The following is a 26,054-nucleotide window of genomic DNA, read 5'->3' as shown; positions in this document are numbered from 1 at the left end:
CGGGATCTGAATTCCAGCGGCATTACTTATGAGACTTCACACAATATATTAGGACAACATGTATCATACACTTCTTTACATTCACTTCAAGCAATCTGTCTTTGAGTCTTCATCTTTCATCTTTCTATCTCCCCTTTTCTAACATCCATTTCTCCCGTTGTCCCCTGACATCTTCACTCGTCCCTTCACCTGTCTCTTTGACAGCGGCATGAAACTCTTGGGGTTGGTAAGTGATTGCATGTTCAGGAAAAGTGACCCCCTCCGCAACTCCTCATTTCTTCCTTCTCAACCTTTCCCCCATTTGATTTGTGAGATGTGAACTTGTCTCAAACCACCTTGTCTCCTCTCGCTTTATTCCGTGGAGCTAAACTCCCCATCAGCCTAGAACATTCTGACAGATGTCTGTATATGTGTAGTCCTGCGGTTTCTAATGCATTTCCTTTCTTCACATAGAAAATATGTCTTTATGTTCCAATAATTTCCCCACAGTTGCATCAGAAACTAGATTTTTACTTGTTGTGAAGAAAATGTGAGTGGTTATTGCCCATGCAAAAGTTGCAAGGGTCTTATGCAGGGTTGCCAGGGTTTCTGTGCGGGAGCTATGTGGTTTTTACATTTTTGGGGGTAAATATGATTGGCACTTGCTTGTACAAATGTTGCTAGGGTGTACGCTTGCCGCGATAGACGGTGATACCGGTGATACCGGTGTTAAGCCGCAACACCGGTTACGTCACTTGCCCACCGACCCCCACCGTCGTTTTGATTTTTTATAATAATAATAATCATTTAGTTCAGCTAAATAACAGACACTACAATTAAAAACTGAACGCGGCTGCTCAATGCAGGTTTATCTAAGGTGATTTTGGAAGGTTTTTTTTTTTTTAAACATTTGTTTCTTATTTAATTGGTTCCACATTGTTTGCTGATTTTTACTTTATTTAAACTTTGTATAATTTATTGATTTTATTTGACATCAAGGTGTATATGCCGTGCCTCCAAGCTTTCTTACTCGTTTTGCTAATAAACGTTCTACGTTTCTTATTTATTTGGTTATATATTATACATGTTTACTTGTTTCCAGTTTTGTACATTTAAACTTTATGTAAGTTATTTGTTATTTTATATTAGGAATAGCCTGCCCTATAGCATGGCGTATTTTTATTTGTTTTGTTAATAAAAGTTCTAAGTTTTATATATACGTTATTTTGAGTTTGACGTTGTATTTTGTTGTTGCATTCAAGCAATTGATGCCTAACTGCCGCTAATTCGAAAGTGAAAGTAAAATGCGCACTGCGCTTTTAAGCTATTTAAAAGCGAAGGAATGCGAGGAAAAGAGGGAACGTCCCCGCCCCCATGGTGATACTGGTATTACCGGTGTTGTCACACGTCGATTAACCGGTGGGAAAATTTCCTCACCATCACAACCCTACTAGGGTGTTGTGGGTGGTCAGCAGGGTGTTGCTATGTGGTTGCCAGGTGGTTGCTACATTTTCTGAAAAATATACAAGTGGTGCTTGCCAATCCAAAATCATGAGAGTAATATAGGCGGCTGCCAGGGTGTCAGTGTGCTAGGGCTGCCCACGACTAAAGATTTTTCTAGTCGACCATTAGTCATTCATTTAAGCCATATGTCGACTAACTGCATGATCATATTAATTTAAAGGTGACATATCACAAAAATTTGACTTTTTCCGTGTTTAAGTGCTATTTTCCGGTCCTTGGTGCATCTACCAACCCAGAAAATGTGAAAAAGAACAACCCAGAAAATTATTTTGGTAAGCTTTTCGTTTTGCAACTCGTGTGTGTTTAACATACACTTGTTTGTATTTGACAATTTAAGCGCAGTAAGACATGAAAGAGAACTTAGTTTAGTCATGTGACAGCCGCTTTATGTGCGTGTGCGCTAAGAAAACCCTATCCACCTTATTCTTCACATAAAAATAGGTGCAGCCATTTGTAAATTGTATGGGTCTTGCTTCTGGTCTCATTTGCTTCCAGCTATTTTTAGCTGTACAAAACCACTCCCTTTGCTGCTTGATACTGCAGATTGGTGTGTCTTAACATATTATTTTACTGTATTATCTTAATTATGAACATACTGATTTGTAATGCAAACAGTTTTACCATTTACTGTACGTTGTTATTCTTCTTGTTATTTCCCTATAGCAGCTAATGAACCAGAAGTCTCGCCATAGGCTTACTTCCGCATTTAGGATTAAAGTGGATATCAGGAGTTTAAACGGATATGGTTTAAAACGCATGATGTCCTCTCCCAATGTTCAGAAGCAACTGACACTTGTTGTAAAAGGTCAGAAATTTTTTTTTTATCTTCCGCATTTTGCAAAACATTAAGACTATATTTCAAATTGCGCTGCCAAAGAAAGTGAAAGTTAATTACTGGCGCATGTGAAATGCGCTATACGGATAAACTTGACATGCCTTACCAAAGTCTAACAAGCAGAAATATGTTAAATAGAATGTGAGGTAAAATTTGGTGGACTATAAGCCTTTTATCGTCAACTAACAGTTAATATTAATATTAATATGAAATATATTAATTTATATATTTCTGAAGAAAATAAATAGTGAATTGCAAAAGTCGTTAGGGTGATGTGGGTTGTTGCTTGGGCATTACTATGCAGTTGTTAAGAGCGTTGATTTGTGGTTGTCATATTTTCTAAAGAAAATATAAGTGGAGGCTTGGCTATGCAAAAGTTGCTAATGTGTTGTGGTTAGTCTCCAGGCTCATTGTTATGCAATTTCTAAGGTGTTCTGGTCTCTTTAATATTCCTGTCCCTGATAAATTTCAAGTCATTATTATTATTTTTTTTGGTTACCGGTTTTATCATCTGCCAAGTGAAAAATGTATGATTACTTAAGTAAGCACATATCTTTCCATCAAGCCGCTCAATTTTAGGTATCATATTTGTCCGTAGCACTAATACTGTTTGGATAAACCTCAAACCTTAAGTATGAGCTATAGCAAGCAGGACAGTAATAATTCACAAACGCTTCCACCTTCGAATTACTTTCTGAGAATGAGCTAGCAACAAGCTGTTTCACATTTACAATCATTCTTTTCACTGCTGCTCCAGTCATTTCATGTGTGGTCCCTATAGGGTACTGTTTATACAACATTCTCCCCAAGGTCTGTAGAACATCTTACTGACTTTAGTTGCCGCTGGACTAAGAGATTTTCCATTTGTATTGCAGGACTTTTGATGGCTCGAGGGAGGAGTTTGTGTCTACTGATGTCTGACTTCTTGGAAAGAGTTTACATGGAGGATCAAAGTCCTCAGCCTCCTACCCGTTTTATCTGCTAGCACAGCTAACCACAAGCAGTGCATGCAGAGCAAACACATGCTAGATGCTAGCTCTGGCCCGCTGGCTTCAACACTGTTTCTCCTCTTAATAACAGGGTTTAAGTGTGCAGCTGACTCAGTGGCATGGTTGAATTTTTTGGAGAGAGTTCTTTACTGAGGATTTGTCTTCTGTATTTTTGAATTAAAAAAAAAAACGCTATCAATAACACTTAGGCTTAGAGGGTTTGAAGTCAACATTAGATCAAAATGTACTATATTTATTTAAATATACTCTACTGGGGTCTGGTGATGGGTTTTTTTTTTTCTTAAAAAATTACTAAGGCTGCATTTATTTATTCAAAAATACTCTTTTTTTAATCATGGAATCTTTTGTAGCAATGTAAAAGACTTTAAATTTTACTGACCCTGAACCTTTGAATAGTTGTTGTGCAGGATTCATCATTATTCCAAAGACAAATTGTCTTCTGGATCTTTTATCAACTTTTTAATCTATAAAAATACTTTTCTGTTGATCATCAACTTGTTGGACTATTAGATATATATTAAGTCCTGGCTTGCATTTGATCTTACAGAGGTAAAATTGGTTGTGTTGTCATTTCTTAATGTTTTTAAAAGTAATAATATCCACTTACTGGCAACTAATTGTCTCATGCCACCAGTTCTTTTGATAGAAATGACATGGAGAGCTCTGGTTTTTAAATTGAACAGAGTTATATTTCAATTTTCTTTTTCATCAGGACCTGTTCCCAGAGAGAGGGGAGATTCTAGTCTCAGCCCAGGACTTGAAATTGGTTCTACAAGTTGAAAGAAATCAGTAAGTAACCTCTTTAAATTACTATCTCATACACATAATTGAAGAAAAATGTATCTGATTACAAGGCACTGATGGACTGACATTTGCAAAACACCTTCACACAATCTTTGAAATTATTCTTATTTTGTTTCTTTCACACTTCTTACTGACTAACTGGAAGATTTCATAATTCCCTTCTCAGCAGTCATGAGTGGACTACTCTGAGTAAATAAAAAGCCTTTTTTAAACATTAAAAATAGAGCATAAGCGCATGCTATGCAAGAGAAACATTCAAAATCTTAATATACTGCTGACAGATTTTTATTGCAATTTTTTTTTTCAAATTGCTGTGCAGTTAGTTGTTGAATACATATCCATTGAAATATATTAGCAAAAAACTGCATCTAGATCCAGCTAATAAGGTGGAGATTTGGGAGTGGTGCTGAATTTATCTGCCACTGGTAAAACTGTCCAGGAAGTGTGCTGGAGTTTAGTTGAATAATGACTTGAGCTGCAGATCTTCTGAGAAAAGGGAACATGTATCTCCATCACCTTCTGATTGTTCTGCCAAATGCTGAGATGAACCAGTCACAGTCTGAGTCTGACTGTACTGGAAGCCTTTTGGGGATAGATTGCCTTTTCCTCCTCAGAAACGGCAGGACCACATTAATGTTGCTTGGCAGAGTAAATGTTTATTTTAACCACATATGAACCTTGCATTCCCTTGCAGTCTTGGCCAGTCTGGTTTTCCAAATGTAGGTCAGAAGAAAGGACACACACGCTGACACACATAAACACTGAGCAGCCTGACTTCCTGAGTATTGTTGAGGCTCGAAGGAACCCTCAAAGCAGTCCGGCAGTCTTTTTTGGAGTTTTTACAAGACAAAGTACTCTCCAAGCAGGTCGAAGTGAAGGAAATGAGGAGAGTCAGGGCATAGAGGACTGGCATAGAATCTAGATCACAGCCGCATTGTAATGGGCCCAGGAAATGGGAGGATAGCTTGAGAACTTTTAAATGAATACACTCAATCTATAGACTAAGCTTTTCTTGAAATAGATAAAAGAAGGCGCATTACTTGAGTGTATATGCCATTTGTCTAATTGCTTCTTTACATTGCAGTAAAGTGCTTTCAACACACAACAGGAAGCAGAGCATACAGAAACTGAAAGGGCAGAAGGTGTTTGGTTTGTAAAAAGGGCCATTTTAAAAGAAGCACACCTATTTTTCTGTGCACCATAGGGCAGAATAATTATAGAATTTATATATTATAACGCACTTATTTTGTATTTGGAAACCGAATGTCATAGCAAGCAGAGATCTGTGTCCCCCTGGATTATTTTATTGCTGTTTATATTTCAGTAACCAAGACAACCCTCACTGGCCCTTTTAGTAGTATGAAATACAAAGCCGAGCTCACTGACCCATCAAGTTGTGAATTCTTGCAAAGGTTGCCATTATAATCAATGTATAATGTAAATAGTACAGTGAATCTCCTATTTACATTGTGTGTACACCTTGCAGTGTTCAAGTCACATTAGTGAAATTTTGCAGATAAAAGGTCAATTGCATTGCCAATAGTGTAGCAATGAATGAAGCACAGCTAACTTAAGTTACTTTTATACACCAAGCAGCTTTATGTTGGTCAACGCAGCAACACAGCAAATGGAAGTGCAAAAAAAACCGCATCTGTGGATGAGACTGTTTTAACGTCACTTTGGACTGGTTGTTGTTACTAATATAAGAGAACTGATAATACTGTAGACTTATTTAAATGAATTTATAAAAGCATCAGAAAAGAAAAAAAGAAAATGTGCTACAAAATACAAAATGATAGCATAGAAGTAAATTTGAATGAAATGCTGTAACACTTTTTCATCAAGTATGTGTTGTGCAGCTCTAATACTCTATCCTCTTCAATAAAAAGTTGAGTAAACAGATCGACAGAATTGGCATAGGCAATTTTGGTGGTTTAACCCTGAAGTCATTTTAAAACATTAGTAAAGGTCAACTTTAGACTGCCATTCTGACCTCTGTCAGCTGGGGTTAAAGGTCACCAGTCTTATGGCTGTGTTGTATTACGTGTGATCCAAAACGTGACCATAAAAACCTCCAGGCATATTTTTCCCTTATATGGAAGCGTTTTAGAAATCATTTTCTAAGTGAAGATGTAGGCATATTTTGAATGGTTCTTGAACAGCTCTATTGTGTATTGCATACAGCTCTTCTATCCCACATTTTTTGTCTCTATGAGAATAACAAAGTTAGAGTCTCTCATTCTGCAAATGACAATAAGAAATAGCCAAGCTATTTGTGATGTAAATGAGCATGTTTGTGTGTGTTTGCATCTGAGCTGGTATTTAACTGAAAGGCTGAGAGACAGTTTAAAGAGAGTGAATGAGCAGATACAGGCGGATGACAGGCATGCTTTAGGCAGTGTTTATAACCTGGAGTAATGAGTTTTAATCTCTACTGTGGAGGATCTTACCACATATTTTAATTACATTTTAAACTGAATTATGCAGAAGTTTGTCCTTTAACATTTGGTATTTTAAGGTACTACAGTGATTATGTCAGTCATCTCGTTTTAAGCAATGACATTGCAGAGTGGTCTGTGGTCTCTTTTAAGGTCAAGTGGTTTGTGAAAAGGTTGCATTTATGTCATCTAATGAGCATTTTAGAGAGAGACTGAAGGAGATCATGGTGTATCAGGGGTGAAAGAGATTATTAGAGTTTATATTGCCTAATATGAGAGAGAGAAACTGGAAGGAAAGAATGATTGGAGAGAGTGTGAGCGGGAATGTGTTTGAGAAGTATAAACTGATGGTGTGAAGGAGAAAGGATAAAGAAGCATGGAGGACGAGAGGGGTTTAGGGCATGGAGAGCGGTGATAAGGAGACAGAGGATAGAGAGCTGAAAAGAACATGAAAAGGGAGATGAAGAGTCCAAACAGGTGGTTGTGGTTCAGATCCGGTGGTAGTTGAACTCCCAAGAGCCGAAGTGATTGACCTACATATTTTGTTATGAATGTTTTAATGTATTCATCCCAGAGGATATGATATTTAAAAAAATAATAATTTCTGGAAATGCAGCATATGTTCGGGATTAAGCCAACAGCTGTCTGTATAATTCAACACAGTCATAACTCATGAACTTTTAAAACCTTGCCAGAGGTGTCATGGTATCACTAATAACTAGGGAGGTCAATCAAATTAAATTTTTAATCAAATGAATCACATGTATGACTAATCATATGTAAGCCTCTAAATAATTGCTGAACATTTTCTCCTTAAAAATGCAGTTTGAAACAGCCCTTGTTTCTTACCATCACAAAAGTGTAACCAATCCTGTTGACTCGTGTAACCATTGACTTTGGTGGGGCTTTTCATATCATTAGCTGTTTGATAATGTAGGCAAGCCAAAGGCTAATGATATCAGTTATCGTTACACGCCTGACTTTGTAGAGAGCGATACATAAAATACATTACCATTCTGATACATTGACTTGTGGATGATCCTGTATAATTTGCTCTTCCTCTTCTTTGGTATCAGTTTCTGGTTCAAACGTATATAGCTGAATTAATCCACCATTCCCATTTGCCGTTGTGTAGCATTAAGACTTCTTAACTGAGTGAAAGTGGAGGTAGTCCGAGTTGTGGGATTGAGTAAAGGCAGGGAGAAATTTGCATATTCATAGTTCTGCGTACACCAAGGAAGGGGTTCGAGATATATTCACGCCATTTTAAGGAAGAAATTATTTTCATGGGAAATGTTTCAACATGTCATTTTGATTATCAAAGATGAGTTCTAAGATGAGATAAAATTAGTGAATTTAGGGGGACTTTAAGACTTTATGTTTTGTTTAAGTCAATAAATAGTTTGTTTTATTTTCATATCATTGAACATAAAAACCCATCATATTCAATTTGTCAATCTGTCAGAGGCAGAGTATGGTCCATTAACACAGGACACTTTCTTGCGTTCAGTCTGTGCTGTTTTCTTTTCTTTTTTTTTTATGTTTGTCTTTCAACATTTCACTGTTTTCACAGCCTCACACCATAAGTGTTACAGTTTTCTTTGCAGTGTAAAAGTGTAAATCACAATTCCTAAAGAAAAGCTTCCTGCAGTTTAGTATGGAATAAGTGTTTATTTTTATTATTTTTATTTAAATTTGTTACGTTTTTAGCAATTTGTGCTGAATTAATCGCAGAAGTTTAAAAATCGGGGTTTACAACAAACCCTAAAAATGGTTCTTTTCTCCTGGTTAAATAAAGGTAATTTAATTTAATATCAATAAAGTGCTGTCATTCCTGCTTCATACACTCAGAATTTGAATGGACAATAAGTAAAAACATTAAAATAGTGACACCTACTGTACATACTTACTTTATTTATTTGATTATTTTGTAGAGATTTATTTTAGTTGTTTATATCAACAGGTAGGTTATAACAGCAATGTACAAATGTAATGTAAATACTCTGCTATCAATCTGTCAGGTTTCTTGAATTGGGTGTGCTTTTATTATTAACGATTCAAATTTATTTTTTATTAAGTACAGCCCCCAAGGGTTATTTTTTAACTGTCAGCAAGTCTATTGAGGTACAGGTTTCTAATATTGAAAAACATGAGTCTAACTTTTCACCAGATAAGCTATGCTTTGAAAGAAGGATGTCACAGCTTCTGCTTGCATAGGTGCTAACCAGAACTGCATTGAGCAGCTGAGTTCTTAGAAAAACAACTTCTCGCAAGAGCCTAACATTCTTTCGCAATTAGACACAGAGCTAAATTGTGCATGATGTTATTATGCATTTATGAATGCCATCTGCAGCCATGAGAACGGTCGCATGCTGCTAAACACCACTCTGATTCACCCTGATGCATTTCTCGGATTCTCTGCCCTGCAGTCCCATCTGCAGAAGGCTTGTTTTGTTCTCTTCCTGAGAAGCAGCCAGTGTTTGTGTAATCTGCTCTCTCATGCATACTCAAGATTAAGTAAGCCTTCCCTCTTCAGTCTGCTCTGAAAATATAATTGAGAGTGATGATTCCATATTTGCGTTTAGTTCAGAGATGAGCGCTCGTAATGCTCACTGATTACAGTGGAAATATTGCTGTTATTGCCGTATTTAATGTGACTGTCACATGTAGCGGGAACAAGCTGGAGGAAATAGCAGTTTGATATCGAGAGCGACTTAGATGTTAAAATTGAATGAGATGGAGTGATGGCAGCTCTAAACAGCTGCTTTGCATTATAGGTTTTTTCCTGCCAATATTTAGCCCCATGTTATAGTGTCAGAATGTAGTGTTTCCAAACTCATGGAGGTCTTACTGTTGAACTTTCCAGTCAAATTAGTGCTTTTCATTGTAATGTTTTTGAAGCATATTTAGATGCAAAACACTCATGTGAACTACACATTTTATTCGATTCTAGCACAAATATGACTATAGTGGGCAATACTGTAAACAGTTTACTGTCTTGTAGTGTTATTTTAGTATTATTTACTGTATATAGGCCTACTATTACAGCTATAATAATCAACTATTTACACTGTGGAAGCTTCTGTCACGAAAACAAATTCCTCGTATGTGTAAACATACCTGGCAATAAAGCTCATTCTGATTCTGATTCTGATTCTATTATAGTATCTACTAATATTTCGATGACCTTTTATCTTTATATTTTCCGTTTTTATTAAAATGTTTAGTTTGTTTTAGTGATTTTATGTGTTTTTCAATTTTTTAGTTTCTATAAATATTTGTATTTTGCTTTATTTTTATTTGAGTTTTAGTTTTAGCAATTTAATTAACTTAAACTTTATTTCAGTTAGTTGCAAATATGACCATTTTAATGTACATTTAAGATTTTTATCTTTAAGTTATTCATATATCATTTATGTTTGATTTAATTTCAGTTTTTATTTAAATTACAAAAACTACTAACTACTTTATTTAACAAAAAAAAAAAACACTGCTCTTGCTCTCATGGCAGAAAAGGTCTTATTGTGGTAAATCTTTTCCATATATAATAAAAGTGAATGAGAGCTGAAGATGTCATGCTTCAAAATAACAATAAAACATGTTATATTCCAAGTCTCTGAATAGCTTTATATGAAAAAGACCAGAATTTAGGCTGTGGTGATTAACTGATGACTCAATTTTCATTTCTAGAGTAAACTGTCTCCACAATTAAAAGAACCAAAGATTTAAACTACTTCAGTCTGTGTGCATTGAATTTATTTAATACACGAGTTTCACAATTTGAGTTGAATTACTGAAATAAATGAACTTTTCCACGACATTCTAATTTATTGAGATGCACCTGTATATGTACAATGGGGCTATGTACTGGATAAGAATTTCCATACGTGTGTATGAGTGTGTTTCTGACCTAATGCCATCAGTGTGACTGAAGTTTCACTTCCTGAAACTTGGTTCATCTTTGGCAGATCTTTTAGTGAGAAGTGTAAGCAGTGCAGTGTTGAAGTACAGTCCTTATTTGGCTGTGTTGGTGTTAGCAAGAAGCCAACGGGCATACAGTTGAGCGTCTGTCATTTATTGTTAGCACTGAAATATTTATAGCCCCCAACTTGCCCCCAAATATCTTGCCACGTCTCGAGTCACTTAACCCCAGACAAATGTACACAATGAAGGATATATTCTTTCTTTCTCTTCCCTCACTCTGTTTTTCTCTCTGCATCTCGGCCTTCTTTCTCTGTCACTTATACGTTCTCAGATGATCTTTGTTGCCTCCTCTCTGTGCCCATCCCCCTATTTCCTTTGTTTTCCCTCTCTCCTTCTCTCTCTCAGTCTAGTACAGTACTGCTGGTTTGAATGAGGTGATTGGTAACAGATGGTGCCGCTTTTAAAGGGCAAGGAATTTTGTGCCCTCAGTAGGTCAGTGGGCCACAGTCTCTCTCTCTCTCTGGCTCTCGTCCACACACACAGCTGATTTTATGTACACTGTCCCTAAAAACCTTCAAATGAGAGTAATGTTTTAACATGAGGATCAAATGTAAGGACCATCACAGGCTAGGTATCAGTTTGCATACTTGTACATTTTCAAGCTGGGCAACAATAGTACTTTGTAAGACATACTAAGTCAACAGACTGTAAAACACTGCAGTTGTTACCTTAAAAAGTTATTTCGGTAACACTTTACAATAAGGTCCTATTATTTAGTTAATTAACATTAACAATGAACAATACGTTTGTTTCAGTATTTATTAATTGTTGATAATGTTAATTAATAAAAAATACAACTGTTAGTTCATGTTAGCTCAGGCCCGTTAAATAATATGAACAGATACAACTTTTGGTCACACTTTATTTTAAGGTCCAATTCTCGTCATTAACAAACCATTAACTATGACTTTTGCCTCAAAAACTACTAATTTGCTGCTTATTAATAGTTAGGAAGTTTAGGTATTGGGTAGGATTAGGGCTGTAGAATATGGTCATGCAGAATATGTGCTTTATAAGTACGAATAAACTGCCAATACTAAAGTGTTACCCAGCTCCCCCACCCCCATTTTTTTTTGCATTAGTAAATGTTTTTTTGTGTTAATAAATGTTGGAATTAATGTAAACTGTAGGCTTGAATACACTACGTAACTTTTGCCTCAAATTACAGCCTTGAAAAGTCAACGCTAGTTGCTGAAAGTCAGAGCAAGTCTGCAGATTGACAGATTTCACAAAATATTGTGTAATATATGATTTGCTATTTTAGCTTCAGACTGTGATTGCATCTAGTTGGAAGATATCAAACATGCTACATGTTTGATATCCTCCAACTAGATGAATATTTTGGGGTGATTTTAGAACGCATTATTTGTCATGTGTCTCCAGTTAAACATTGTAGTGAACTAATGATAACAAATAGAACTTTATTGTAAAGTGTTTCTGTTTTTTTCTAATAGGTATGCCATTGTGTACTTCAAAGGAAATCCACTAGTATTAAAGTTTAATCTTCATGGACCATTTTAGAGGAGCAAAACACACAAAGCAAAACACATTTTTAAAATATAAAAATTTAATATTTTTATTCAAATAAAACAAATTTATTCAAGTCAGGTGGAGGTAAATGAAGCGGCATAGCAGGCAGCTCTATTCATTATAATTAGACTGATCTAGTTTTGTCGAGTCGCAACACGCTGCTTACTTCCAGTATAGACATTGTGCTAGAGGTGGCTCTCTGTTGTCATGACAATCAGCAAGTCTCTTGTTTTCTGTCTGCAGTATATGTTTATTTTTAATTATACTAATTCATGAGGAATGATTTGGACCGCAGTCTGCTAATTTTTGACCCCCTGCTCTAGACTGTTCACTACCTGATTGCCTTTACATTGTTTGTAAAGTCTCATTCCTCTCAGATGAACAATAAAACACAAAGCAGTCATCTCCCCTGTGTTGTGACCTCTGCTGTTCTTACTGCCGCACTTTCAGTCCAGCGTTTTCAAAACTGTAAACACCTTCAGTTTTTCAGACAGGAAGAAAATAAAAGGAGTTGCAGACTGCAGAATACATAAAGCTAAAATCCGGTATGTCGCACCATCTTGACCTTGACCGCAATTATGGCATGCTTTGATAGTGAATGAATTGATAGTTGTGAATCTCTTTGACAATTTATAGTCTTTTGGATGATGATTGGATCATGAGAGATGCTGGTGGTTAATCTTCTGCGCTCTGAAAGAAAAGAAAATGCTATTCATGAGCAGCTTTTTGAGTGTCACATGTTTCGCGTCTTAAAATCTTACTGTAAAAAAGGTAGTCAGTCTATACTTGTTTTAAAAAGTAAAATAAGCTCAGAGATAGCTGCGTTGTCAGTCTTGCACAATCTGAGTAACCTTGAAAACTGTGAACTTTACTGCAACTAAACTAGATATATATTTTTTTATCTGTCACCATTAAGTGGTTGCCAGAGTGTTGCTCTGTGGTTCCAATCCTATTCTAACTGTTTGTTTTTTATTTGTTGATTTGTGGCTATCAGGGTGTTCTGGGATGTTAGGCGTTGTCAGGTGGTGTTCTAGTCATTTTATATTCTGCTTTCTAGATATGACTGAAATCCCACCTTCAGTGAATGTTTTTTTTTCTCCTTGTGAAAGTTGTCAGTTTGATAATAACAGTAGTAAACACCCCTATTCAACAAAACACAATTTGCGGTATTATTCATGTCTGTAGGACAAATTGTATGGGATGAGTTAACACTTACGTTTGGGGGTTTGTTGCATACTAAACACTCTACATTTATGTGAATAATACTGATGCTCCTTGAAGATTTAACACCTTACTGACTATGAGAGTCCCACTTTTAACTGCATAAACCTCTCAGAGTCGGTTACACATCCTGGGTTGTGGTACATCTTTAGTGGCAGATAAGGTTTCATCTTCTGCTAACCCAAGTTTCACACCTACTCACATTCATCAAACAAACATCCTGCACACACCTGTTAGTACCCACCGTAACCAAGCAAAAATATAAATAAGGTGCAATTTGAAAAAAGCAGGTTTCCCTATCTATCTATCTATCTATCTATCTTGTTCAGGACCCTGACGCAAAGCGGATTGAATCAGGGCTTTTTACACAGCTAAGTGGTTTACTTAAGCCACTTAAGTAAATAATTAGACACAAAATATTGATTTGAGTTGAAATATTTTATTAGCTCTTTAAACACAAAGCTTCTGCTAAGGAAAGCAATTCCTAACAAACACTTTTTTACCACATAAATAAACTTGACGACAAACTGTTGTTTGAGAAGAAAGCATTTTAAAATCTTACCTGTTTATTATCTTAAAACCATTACAGTGTGCAAAACATGTTTTTTTCTGGCAACAAGACAGACATTCAAAAATATTACTGCAGGCCTGTTAATACGGAAGTCCTCCGTTTTCATTTTACAGTAAATAGTCGATAACTGAGGCGCAAGATGCCAGTAGTTGCATTTGAATGAAATGAGGGAGAGCACAGCTGTGTAATATGGGAGATGTGAAAGAAGCGCCAGCCACAAATACCCAGATGAGCGTATGCTATGTGGTTTTATGGAGAATAACACACCTTGTAATGTCCCAACTGACGTGTCAGAATCAACTTGAGCTGTGTAATCATTTTTAATAATTTATATTATTATTGTATATACTCGTTAATACAAAATGCGATATTGTAAACATTAGCTAAACACATTCCTGTTAATTATGCCATAAACTGAAGTGTGATGCATATGTGTGAACAGATAAAGAAATGAATGGTGTATTTTTACATTAATTATTGTGTTTTGGAAAGATGTGTGGTCATAAGCTGGCTTTTGCTCCTGAGATGGCCTCTCATTTTTATTTTTCAAAAAGCCTTTCAACTAAGAACTATGAGTAATTTCTTTCTACTGCTGATTGCTGAATTGCACCTGTTTTTCCTCAGAGAAAAGCACACACACATACACACACTGAGACAAGTCCAATTCTTTTTGTTCCTCCAACCCAGCTGTGCATAAAACAAGCACATTAATCTAAGGCGAAGTCCGCTGGACAGTTAACCCAGACTCTGGTGGTTGAAAATAGAAGTGTAATGAGACACACACTCACACTCACTTATCTCCGCCTGTGCTCAGTGCCTCCTCCAGCACAAACCCTCACCGTTGTTTCTTTATAAGCTGTACTGTGTGGTTCTTCCCTGTCTGATGTCCAGAAGAAGAATTGGACCAGCACTGCTTCCTTTGATTTTTGTCTTTTTAATTTGTCTCCTATTATCTGGATTGAGCAATCAACATAAACATTATTATCATTAAAGGCAGGAAAAGGACAACAGAACACATGCGCTAGAACACTGACACTCATCATGCTTTGATGTTTGAAGTCTGCGACAAAAAAAGCTCTAGATTGTAGTGAAAATCAACAATGCTCTTTTATATACAGTGGCCTTATATTTGCACTTTCACAGCAGAATCAACCATTCTGCATCCCCATGCAACAAACAGTAGCAGCTATTGTTTCTGAATGATTAAGTGTGTTTGAATGAATCAGTTGAGTAAACGATTCACTCATTTAGACAGCCAATTTTTTATTCCTGAATGAATCAGTGTTTTGAACAAATCCACTGAGTGATTGATTCAATGATTCATACATTTTGAGGGCTTTATTGGTATCAATGGTTCCACAAAGAACCTTTACCATCCATGGAAACTTTTCATTCCACAAAAGGTTCTTTACGGTGGAAAAGGTTCTTTATATAATTAAAATGTTCTTCACACTAAGAAAAAAATGTTCTTTTAAGAACTGTTCACTGAAAGGTTCTTTGGGGAACAAAAACTGGATATTCTATGGCATCTCCGTGAAAACCCCCTTTTGGAACCTCTATTTTTAAGAGTATGCTAATTAATTCCTGATTGAATCAGTGTTTTAAATTAATTAGGTGAGTGATTTATTTAGTGATTCACTCATGCAAACACTCACTTGTTTTGTACTGGAATGATTCACTGTTTTCTGAACACTTCAGCTAAGTGAATGATTCAGTGACTCACTCGTAAAGACAGTCATTTGTTTAGTTCCAGAATAAATCAATGTTTTTGAACAAACTGGCTGAGAGATTGATTCAGTGATTCAATCATATGGACAGCCACTTGTTTCATGCTGCTGGATTTTATATTAGGACTTTTGGAACGCCACTCAAATAACACTATTGGTGAAGCCAGAAGTTGATACAGTGTTTACACTCTTACGGAAGTCACCCGACTTCAAGCTTATGTTGTTGTCTCTGCATGTTAAGCTAGGATAGAAGAAAGTATTTGAACATTTAAAAAAATGACACACTTTATCTTTAAAAGGAATTGCATAATCTTAGCGACGCTTGATTCCTAAACAGTCTCACATTTTCTCATGCCAGCTTTTCATTCAGTCAGATAACTGTTGGAGGGTGTTACATCAGTGGGAGCAAAAGGATGGATGTGCTACATTAGTTGGAGGAAGCAGATGGATGTGCACTTGATTACATTTGGCAGCCAACCTTTGCACAATGTAATGTAGAAGCTGGGACTCAGATTGCATGTGAAGCACATCAATATGCAGTGACAAATAATTTTCTTTTTAGCAACATCATATGACCCCTTTAAGCACATTTTTACACTTTCATAAATTTTGAGCATGTCAGTTATAGCAGATGTATGCATTGTTTACTGTGAGGAAGGTTAAAACTGGCTCTTTTTTCTGTCTTTAGTGTGAATGGAGAACTTATGTTGTTGAATGGCTGTTTTCTGCAATGCTGGAGACTCCAGAATTTCTAGCCTGTGCACCTCTCATAGCTCCTGCCGGGAGGCCGTCTGTCTCAAATCATGCTCCCGTCCTCTCTCCTATCTTTTGCCTACTGGGGCTCCACCTTAGAAATGAATCGCCGTTCAGCTTTCACTTGATTGAACTGCACAGACCACTGTGCTGCTGCCCGAGTTTACCTGCTCAAAACTAACGGGTGATTTAGCTTCCATTCCGAGAAAAAAAGAATAAGTGTTTTTAGTTCAGTGGTTCTGTGACCACAGGGACCTTGTGAAATTAGTTAAAAGAAAGCTCAAAATTTTTATATCATTGTACCCAATTGTAAAGGTGTTTTTTTATTATATTTTTTATTAAATATTTAAATAAAGTGGTCACATTGTGAGGAATCAATTTTTCCTTTATCTTCCGAGATAAAAGAGCTCGTACTATGAAATCTACTGTAACTTTAAGAACTCAAACCTTTATTCCCAGCCCACAAAGACTGTTTATTGAAACTAAGCTGCAAAACAGCTTTTTCCAAATTTGTTCAGCAACTTGTTTAATTCTAAGGGTCAGAGAGAAGGTCATGAAAAACGAAATAATGACTTTTTGCTGCAAAATACTTCACTATCATTTTAAGTGGACCTTCAGGGGTGAGGGAAATTAAATGGTCAGAAAAGATGACCCTTTAACAATTTCCTCTCACTGTAGGAATAAATTAACTGAATCCCACTGGTTTTGTCCCTTTCTCAGCCATTACAAAGATGTTTGCCACAGTTTGGCCGTTCCAGTGTCTGCTTGATTTGTTTTTGCTCATTTAGGCAGAGTGCACATTTTCTTGAGGTTTCTGAGAGCTATGGATACATATTGCCCACAGTGCTCCTTGTTAATGTCAGGAATGTACAAAACGGAAGTTTGTGGGTAGGTTGTCTGAATTGCTTAAGGAATTAGAGCTACTTTTGGTTCTACAACCACACGAATTAGATGTGTTGTAATAGAAATATGGATTCTAAGTGCAGTACTTCAGTTGCCTCATAGTTATCACAAATAAATACATTGATTGTGAATAGCCATGGGTCAGATGACTTGAATACCATTGCAATCAGAGTAGTCTGGAGTCATTGTTTGTACAAAGTGATGATTGCTTTTTTAGATGGACCAACATCGCTGACATTTAAGCATGTCATGACTGTGTAATCTTGCAAGTATTTTAGCCAGCAAGGTCCCTTGCAACTTAAAGCAAATTCAGAAAGTGGTGGATGAAGTATACAAATCAAGTACTTGAGTAAAAGTACAGATCCGTTTAATAAAATATTACTCCAGTAAAAGTAAAAGTACTCAATTTTACTCGAGTGCAAGTACAAAGGTACTTGATTTTTTATGTACTTAAGTAAAAAGTACCGATAGATGAATGTTTATTTTGCACTTTTATATAGGCTACTTTTATCATTAAATTTTATATTAGCATATCTTTAAAAAAAAAAAAAAAAAAAAGTGACGTGACATGTGGCCAAGTATGGTGACCCATACTTGGAATTAGTGCTCTGCATTTATCCCATCCAAAGTGCACACACACAGCAGTGAACACACACACACACCATGAACACACACCCGGAGCAGTGGGCAGCCATTTTTTTGCTGCGGCGCCCGGGGAGCAGTTGGGGGTTCGGTGCATTGCTCAAGGGCACCTCAGTCGTGGTATTGAAGGTGGGAGAGAGCGCTGTACATTCCCTCCCCCCACCTACAATCCCTGCCGGTACGAGACTTCAACCCGCAACCTTTGGGTTACGAGTCCGACTCTCTAACCATTAGGCCACAACTTCCCCAGTTGTGGCTGAACTTCCCCACGACTTTATAAAACGAAGTAAAACTACTTCGTTACTGTCCACCACTGAATTCAAAGCAACACAAATTTCATTGTTTATCTCTACTTTTCAAAAAAAAAAAAAAATAAGGCTGATACATTATTATGCACATCAGTCCTCACACTCTGATGGGATCTGTGAGGTGGGATAAACAGAGCTGCTGAAGCTTATTGTCTAATGACACTCCAATGGTTGAACTTTCACCTTATATATAGCATGCAATATAGTAATGCACATTGTTGTATGCTATGCTTGTCTAAAAGCTATTCTTTGAAATGGCCAACTCTTGAAACATTATTTGAGCTATCAAAAACTATTGCTTGCAATGCTCTTTAAGTTTTGGGTTCAGTGCAAGACAGCATCTGTGGCTTAATATAAATTATTACAGAAAAAGCAAAAATTACAGAATTCACTCAAATACACCCTGGGTTAAAATCCATTAAACATTATGTTGTTATGATACAAGTTAAAAAAGAATTGGCTACTGATTAAAATTATATCTAATCTTTTAATTTTGTTGTCATGATGACCTGACATACTGTGACTAATTGTAAAGCACTGTTTACATGCGGCAAACTTCACTGACAGGATTTATGTTGGAAATACATAAACTGAAGTTCATCCAGTATTTCCAGTTCAAGAAATCATGATTTAAACAAATTTACATTTAATTACCTCCAGTGCTTAAGTTGTTTTGAACCCGTAAACTTGTGTGTGAATGAGAACTTAGTTTAGTACTCACATGCTGTGATAGCCGCTTTCTGTCCGTGTGCTTCGGATGTGTGCACTCAGAAAACCGTGTACAGAAGTTTAAACTAATATGGTTTAAACCGCATGATTTCGGCACGATAAACATGATAATCAGAACCAAAACAGATGTTTTTAGCAGGTCCGAGCTGTAATGGCACAGCTCTATTCTGGAAAAGGGGGCAGGGAGCAGCAGCTCATTTGCATTTAAAGATACAGGCCCGAAAAACAGCGTGTTTCTGCTTCCACTCAAAATAGGCATTTTCAAAATTATATAATAAATGAGCTGTGCAGTATTTTGAGCTGAAACTTCACAGACACATTCTGGGGACACCAGAGACTTATATTATATATTGTAAAAAGGGGCATAATATGTCTCCTTTAACTCAGCTATACAAACATTACTGACTCGTGATAAACTGATTGGCAAACACAGATATTGGTGCTTATTGCCTATAATGCTCAGAGTAACAAAGCTTACCTATCTAAGAAGAACCACATAATTTTATTCTGGGGATTTTAAACATCAAAGTAAGTAAATCTGTCCATGAAAGTGATTTGGACACAATTGCACAAAAAAATACTGATGTATTGATGTGTAAGGCCTAAGTGAGCTATAAATGTCACAAGGTTTTAGCCTGCAGGTTCTTTTAGCAGTTAAGATCAGCATTTGGCCAGTTAAAACAGGTGTTAGATCAACACTTACATTGTAGTTCCCAGCATAAACTAAAACAATGACTCATGCCTTGTTGATCACATTAACTTTGTGTGTTTTTCCCCCACAACCCACAAATGTTTGCCACTGTGTCAGTGTGGCTGAGCGTGGAAGAGGTAATGAGTGTGTAGCTCCGAGTAGTGATTTGTTCGAGTGGTTAGTGTTTATGCGTGGATGTAAGCATTGCTAATAGGCAGGTTTGTTTTGTTTATTGATTGCAATACAGAAAGAGAGTGCATTTCTCACTATGCTGTAAAAAGTGTTTACCTTTTAAATGGTGGTAATTTTAAGTACAGGGTGATGGACTAAAGGAGAAGTTCAGTACAGTGAGGGTTTGTGGCATTTATGAAGCACTTTTCAATCCTTGTAGAGTTATTATGGCTGGAGTTTGGGGAATTGGGGTCTCATGAAGTGTGAAAATCAGAGGTAGAGGTAATTTATGAATGTGCAGATAATGGTGCTCTCTCAGTAATAATACACAAATCAAACTGCCAGCTGTGTTCTCTCATTGAAATGTTATGGACACACGTGCACACACACACACACACACACACACAACAGTCTCCTCCATCTCAGCAGCGGTATCCACACCAACTTTAGATTGAAAATGTCCCATCATTTCATTCTTGTCGGATGCGAAAGGTCATCACTCTGATTCGCTGCATGTTCCGAGATTTTTTTTTTTCATTTCCTAGCCTATTCCTCGCTCCTCAGCAGCTCTTTCCAAAATGGTGGTCCTTATGACTTACCTCTTCTGTTTTGCCGGTACTGCCATGTTAGAACTTCACCCATTTTAAAAGCACAAAACCCAAAAAGCAATATCATTCTCAAAGGGATATTGAATTCAGATCTGCTGAGAATAAAAGAATGTCTTTCACACAGATGTTTCTCAAGGTTAGCTTCTATAGGCTGCCTGTCATATAAGTGGGGAAAAGAAGAGGGAATTAAACATCGTAATTGTTAGTCTCTGAAGTGAGCGTTGAAGTGTATTTTTTATTTCAGTATTCAGAAACGTTCTCAGTTTATGCAGAGAAAATTTACTGTAAGCTGTTGATGCCATTTAACTCATTCAAGTGTGAATACATTGCACTGGTGCTTTTAACATATTGTTCAGTTTGTACAGTTTGACTTGTCTACTTATGTTTCAGTGAGGTGGGTTTGGGACAGTATAGCCATTAGCCAACTATGCTCACAAGTTCCATAAATATCAACATAGATAACTGAGTTGGTGTTTCCAGAATCCATAGTTGTATGTATGTACTGTATATATTTTATGAGATCAGGTTGGTCTGACCAAATGTGGACAGGGAGTGTGTTATAGAAAGTGTGCTTTAAAAAGTAATTATTTTTGCAATTCTGTTTCAGTGACTCTAGTGGCTCTGAAATTACACACTTCACCTTTAAGTATCATATATCATCGCTTGGTTGAGGAAATGCTGCATGTGCTGTGGACTGCAGTCATGCTCTATAATCAGAGAGCCAGTGGCACAAAAAATGTAACAACTTGACTTTATGGTTATAAATGTTGTAGTGTCCCTCTGCATGTGTGTTTGTGTGAGTGTTGTTATGTGTGCATGCCCTGATGGATAGACTAGATTGCAGAGTCGGTCCTCACATCCTGCACACCCCTCGCTCTAATCATAGCCTCCCTCTCTGACAAGATCACGGCTCTGACCACCAGCCCTTTGCAAAGCCACACAATAACACTCCAGCTAAAGCCTGGCCTCTTATCAGCCTGGTATTTCCCGATAGAGGACAGTGTGATGAAGAAAGATTCACTTCTTGAAGGAATGATGGGATAGAGAAGGATTGATGGCTAGTTGAGATCATATGTTTTTATTTTCTCTCATTGAGCCAGTGCTTTGAAGTGTGTGAGGCTTTTACTGGAAAATGACATCTGCCGTCTGAATGTGAGCATCATTTTCAGAGGGTCTGTGATTAAAATGATGTTCATGTGAACACACATATGTAAATGCCATATGATTTATCAATACCATATTGATTACTGTAGACTAGAAATGTATTGGTATCAGTCTATATGTGTGTATGTATATAATTCTAATTTGCTGATTTGGTGCTCAACAAAAAAATTGAATTACATTTCAGTTGTGCTGCTTCATGTTTTTGTTGAAACCATGTTTCATGAAACCATTATTCAGGGTTCTTTAATGAATAGAAAGAACAGCATTGATTTAAAAAAGAAACCTTTTGTAACAACTTAAAAGTACTGTCACTTTTGATTAATTTAATTCATCCTTGCTTGAATAAAAGAGTTCATTTCTTTCAGGAAAAATCTTACTGAACTTTGAATGGTAGTTTATCATCCTATATTGAATATTACATTTTGCATTTTTACATTTAGATTACCTTTTTGTTTTTTAATGCTCACTTACAGTAAACACAACTTATTTGAAACACTGTTAAATATAATATTTAGCTCATTTAAAATGAATATCCATTTTTCATCCTGTGTATTATAATTGTGTGGTTAGTTGTTGTGTGGTTATCTTTTCTCTGTATCTTAATGTGCAAAGCATTGCTTGAAAAGACAAAGTATTGCTGTTGAAATGGCATAAACCTCTGCCAAATGTGTTTGTGTGTAGCGCTATCACAATGACAGCTTGTTTTTTCATTTTGTCTCTCTTAGGGAGCTCCTGGGTCACGACTTCACTGAGACTCACTATGAGAATGGCCTCCCTGTCACCCAAACCAGCAATCACACTGTAAGCAGGACTGAGACCTCTGTGTGTGTGTGTGTGTGTGTGTGTGCGTGTGTGTGTGCGTGTGTGCGTCTGTGTCTTTGTTCCTCTCTGTCTCTGCTTTTCTCAGTTCTCGTATTTGTTTCAGTGCGTTTTATTTACTTGACATGTAAAGCTTGATTTATATTTTACAAAGCAGAATGTTAAAAACCTAAATGTTCTATTAGCATGTCAATTAAACACATTTGTTTAGTGTGATTAATTCTATTTAAAAAAGCAGTAAAAAAATTGCCATAAATGCAAAATAGATTGCTGTGGACTGTGAACCAGCAATGGGCATAATGATATCGATATAAAAATAAAATTATATCGTAATGTCCATTCAATGTTTTCATCTGCTGCAATAATTGAATGTCTTAAAATTATCACTTTTCTCAAGTATTGGTGTGTGATTATTTGCAATTACTTGGATTATATAATGTAATGAGCCATGTACCATGTCATGAGCCATGAAAAAAAAAAGATTGATAGCCCTAATTTATAAATAATTTGTGCTTACAAAACAAATCTCAGTCATATTTTATCCCAAAATAAAACTAAATAATATTTTACATACTATATAAATCAATGATGTCATAACAGTTGAACACATTGTCCCTCAAAATTTTCATTAGTGTAATGCATTTTACTTTTGTAATGTAATAATGAATACTCCTGGTACTTTTTTTTATTATATTCTACTTACTGTAATATTTATTTTATTGCATAAAATGCTGCAACATAACTGCAATTTTTAGTTCAGTCAGCTATCAATGTTGTGCTATCTTTGTCTTTTGCACATGTGAGAACATGAGCAGGCCTATTAGCGTACTTGAACACTCAAATCACAAATAAACAGCCTTATACAATGTAGCCAGTAAGTCTAATGCTGCCAGTAGGGATATTTTTTGTTATGAATAATTCTTTCCTTATTTTCAATTCCTGCAAAACATTCAGTTAACGGGCAAAGAAGACTCTGGAGGTTCCATTACGATATATTTTAGCTGCAGAAGGCAGATTTTATACAGATAATTTATTGCTAACTCTTGCAGAAAGTTGTCACTTATGTGCTTCCGTTGAATGTGGTTGAGGTGTGAAGTGCCGGGTTCAATCAGGGACGAGAGAGACTCGATATCAAAAAGTGTGACTCGGAATATAAGACACAATTGCTCGATTTTTCACACTGTCTGTTCGTTGCAAAACAGTCTTGTTTTGCTCCACGCATCCCTAAAATCCGACTTATTGATCAGCCAGAAAAGGATACAAAACCACAAGCGAATTTCTTCAGCCGTAAACTGCCTTTCCTGACTGTTATGAAGGATCCCAAATCCACTTGCAGTCCCCGCACAAGCTCTGAGCTTTGTAATTGCATTTCCATGACTTGACAAGGGTTGATGGGAGTGAAGTCACACCCCTGATTATTTTTGAGCCCTTTTAACAGCTTCCAGCTGCCCCCTTGAGTGAGCAGCACAGGATGGGCGTACAGCTCACCATTGGGCACTAACACACAAAGAGCTTTTGAAGGGAATGAGCAGTTCGCTTTAGTTACCACAGAGATCACAGCACCCCTCTCGCTCCCTGTTATGATATACGGGGTAATTCAATCTAGGGAAAATCACAGAGGATTTCTCCTTCTTTCGACTACCAGCATCCGAAAAGGAAAATATGACAGAAGGGACTGATCCCTAAGCCAGCTGGTTAACCACACATTATAATCAGGTTGGAATTTTTCCCCTTTAGTAACCACACACACACACACACACACTCACAGAGGTTTAATTAGCGTTGTATTTATAACTTCATAAAAAAAGTCATTAAGCAAACCTTAGTCCTATCAAATCAAAGAAAATCAAATATTCATGAGTCCTACAGCGGGAAGATTAAACTGTCAGTGTGCAGGCTTCACATTATAGCAAATCAGTTTTATGTCTTAGTTCCAGTTATTGGAAATGAAAATATTCCCTATGATGGCCTGAAATGATGGCGTGGAATGGATCTGTGAATAAATGGTGCGCAGTTTTGATCTACTGACAACAAGAGGAAGCACTGACAGGAAGAAGAGGAAGTACTGCTGCTGATTTCAATCAAAACACACACACACACACACACTTAAATATATATATATATAAAAAAAAATATATATATATATATAAATAACACATCAGTCTGCATTGTGGAAAAATAATGGAGAGTATATGATAACAATAATAATTTTAGATAAAATTAAACCCAAACCTTAAAAAAAACTAAAATGATAACAAAAAACAACAACAGAAACAGCTAAATAAATAAGAAATAGAAAAAAATGCAGTTAACAATTTAGTATTAGGGACCAATTCTCACTATTAAATAGTTGATTATTAGCATGCCTACTATTAACATATTGGCTGTTTATTAGTAATTATAAAGCGCATATTCTGTATGACCATATTCTACAGTGCCTTGCGAAAGTATTCATACCCCTTCATTTTTTTCACGTTTTGTTATATTGCTGCCTTATGCTAAACTGCTTTAAATGACTAATTACTACAAATGTATTAAAAATAAAAAACTTAAATGATTCCATTGCGTAAGTATTCATACCCTTATCTGGGACAATTAAAATTTAGCTCAGGAGCATTCATATTGCTTGTAGATGTCACTACACTTCGAGTGAAGTTAACCTTTGGCAAATTCAATTGAATGGATATGATCTGGAAAGGCACACACATCTTAATAAAAGGTCTAACAGCTGATAATGCATATCAGAGCAAAAACCAAGCCCTGAGGTCAAAAGAACTGCCTGTAGAGCTCAGAGACAGGTCTGTGTCAAGCCACACATCTGGGGAGGAGTTCAGGAAAAAATTCTGCTTCATTAAAGGTTCACAGAAGCATGTAGTCTCTGTTATCCTTAATGGAAGATGTTTGAAACAACCAGGACTCTTCCTAGAGCTGGCCTCCTGGCCAAACTGAGCAACTGATGGAGAAGGGCTTTGGTTGGTGTGGTGACCAAGAACCTGATAGTCACTCTAGTTGAGCTCCATGATCATATGTGGAGATGGGAAAAACCTAAAGAAGGACAAACACCACTGCAACACTACATCGATTTGGGCTTTATAGCGGTGTGGCAAGATTCAATCATCTCCTCAGTGAAGACACATGAAAACACACTTAGAATTTGCAAAAAAGCAACTAAAGGACCCTCAGACTGTGAGAAATAATATTCTCTGGTCTGATGAACCTCAAATCTAAGCATCATGTTTGAAGGAAACCAACTCTGCTCATCACCTGCAGAGTACCATCCCAAAAGTAAAGTGTGGCTGTAGCAGCCTCATGCTGTGGGGCTGTTTTTCAGCAGCAGGGACTGAGGGACTTGTTAGAGTAGAAGAAAAGCTCAGTGCAGCAAAATATAGAGAGAGCCTAATGAAAACCCAGTCCAGAGCATTCAGAACCTCAGACTGGGCAGAAGGTTTACCTTCCAACAGGACAATGGACCTAAGAACACAGCAAGAGTGGCTTTAGACAACTCTGTGAATGTCCCTGAGTGGCCCAGCCACAGCCTGAGCTTGAACTCAATCAAATATTTCTGGAGAAACCTGAAAATGTGCGTCTGCCCCCATCCAACCTGACAGAGCTTGAGAGGTGAAGAGGTGAGGTGAAGAATGGC

The 26,054-nt window shown here is 36.7% G+C and overlaps 1 protein-coding gene across 1 annotated transcript in view; it reads left to right on the top strand.

Moving 5' to 3' along the window:
• Positions 1–26,054, top strand: part of adam19a (ADAM metallopeptidase domain 19a) — a 103,017-nt gene that overhangs the window by 37,732 nt on the left and 39,231 nt on the right. The window contains exons 3-4 of the mRNA XM_016512702.1: positions 4,061–4,137; positions 22,318–22,393. Coding sequence (XP_016368188.1) covers positions 4,061–4,137; positions 22,318–22,393 — 153 coding nt within the window. The remainder of the gene's footprint in view (positions 1–4,060; positions 4,138–22,317; positions 22,394–26,054) is intronic.

This window comes from Sinocyclocheilus rhinocerous, unplaced genomic scaffold (assembly GCF_001515625.1).
Source record: "Sinocyclocheilus rhinocerous isolate Xijiao unplaced genomic scaffold, SAMN03320098_v1.1 scaffold611, whole genome shotgun sequence".
Classification (NCBI taxonomy): domain Eukaryota; kingdom Metazoa; phylum Chordata; class Actinopteri; order Cypriniformes; family Cyprinidae; genus Sinocyclocheilus; species Sinocyclocheilus rhinocerous.
Note: the sequence above shows the minus strand (reverse complement) of the source record. Positions and strands in the feature narration are given on the sequence as shown.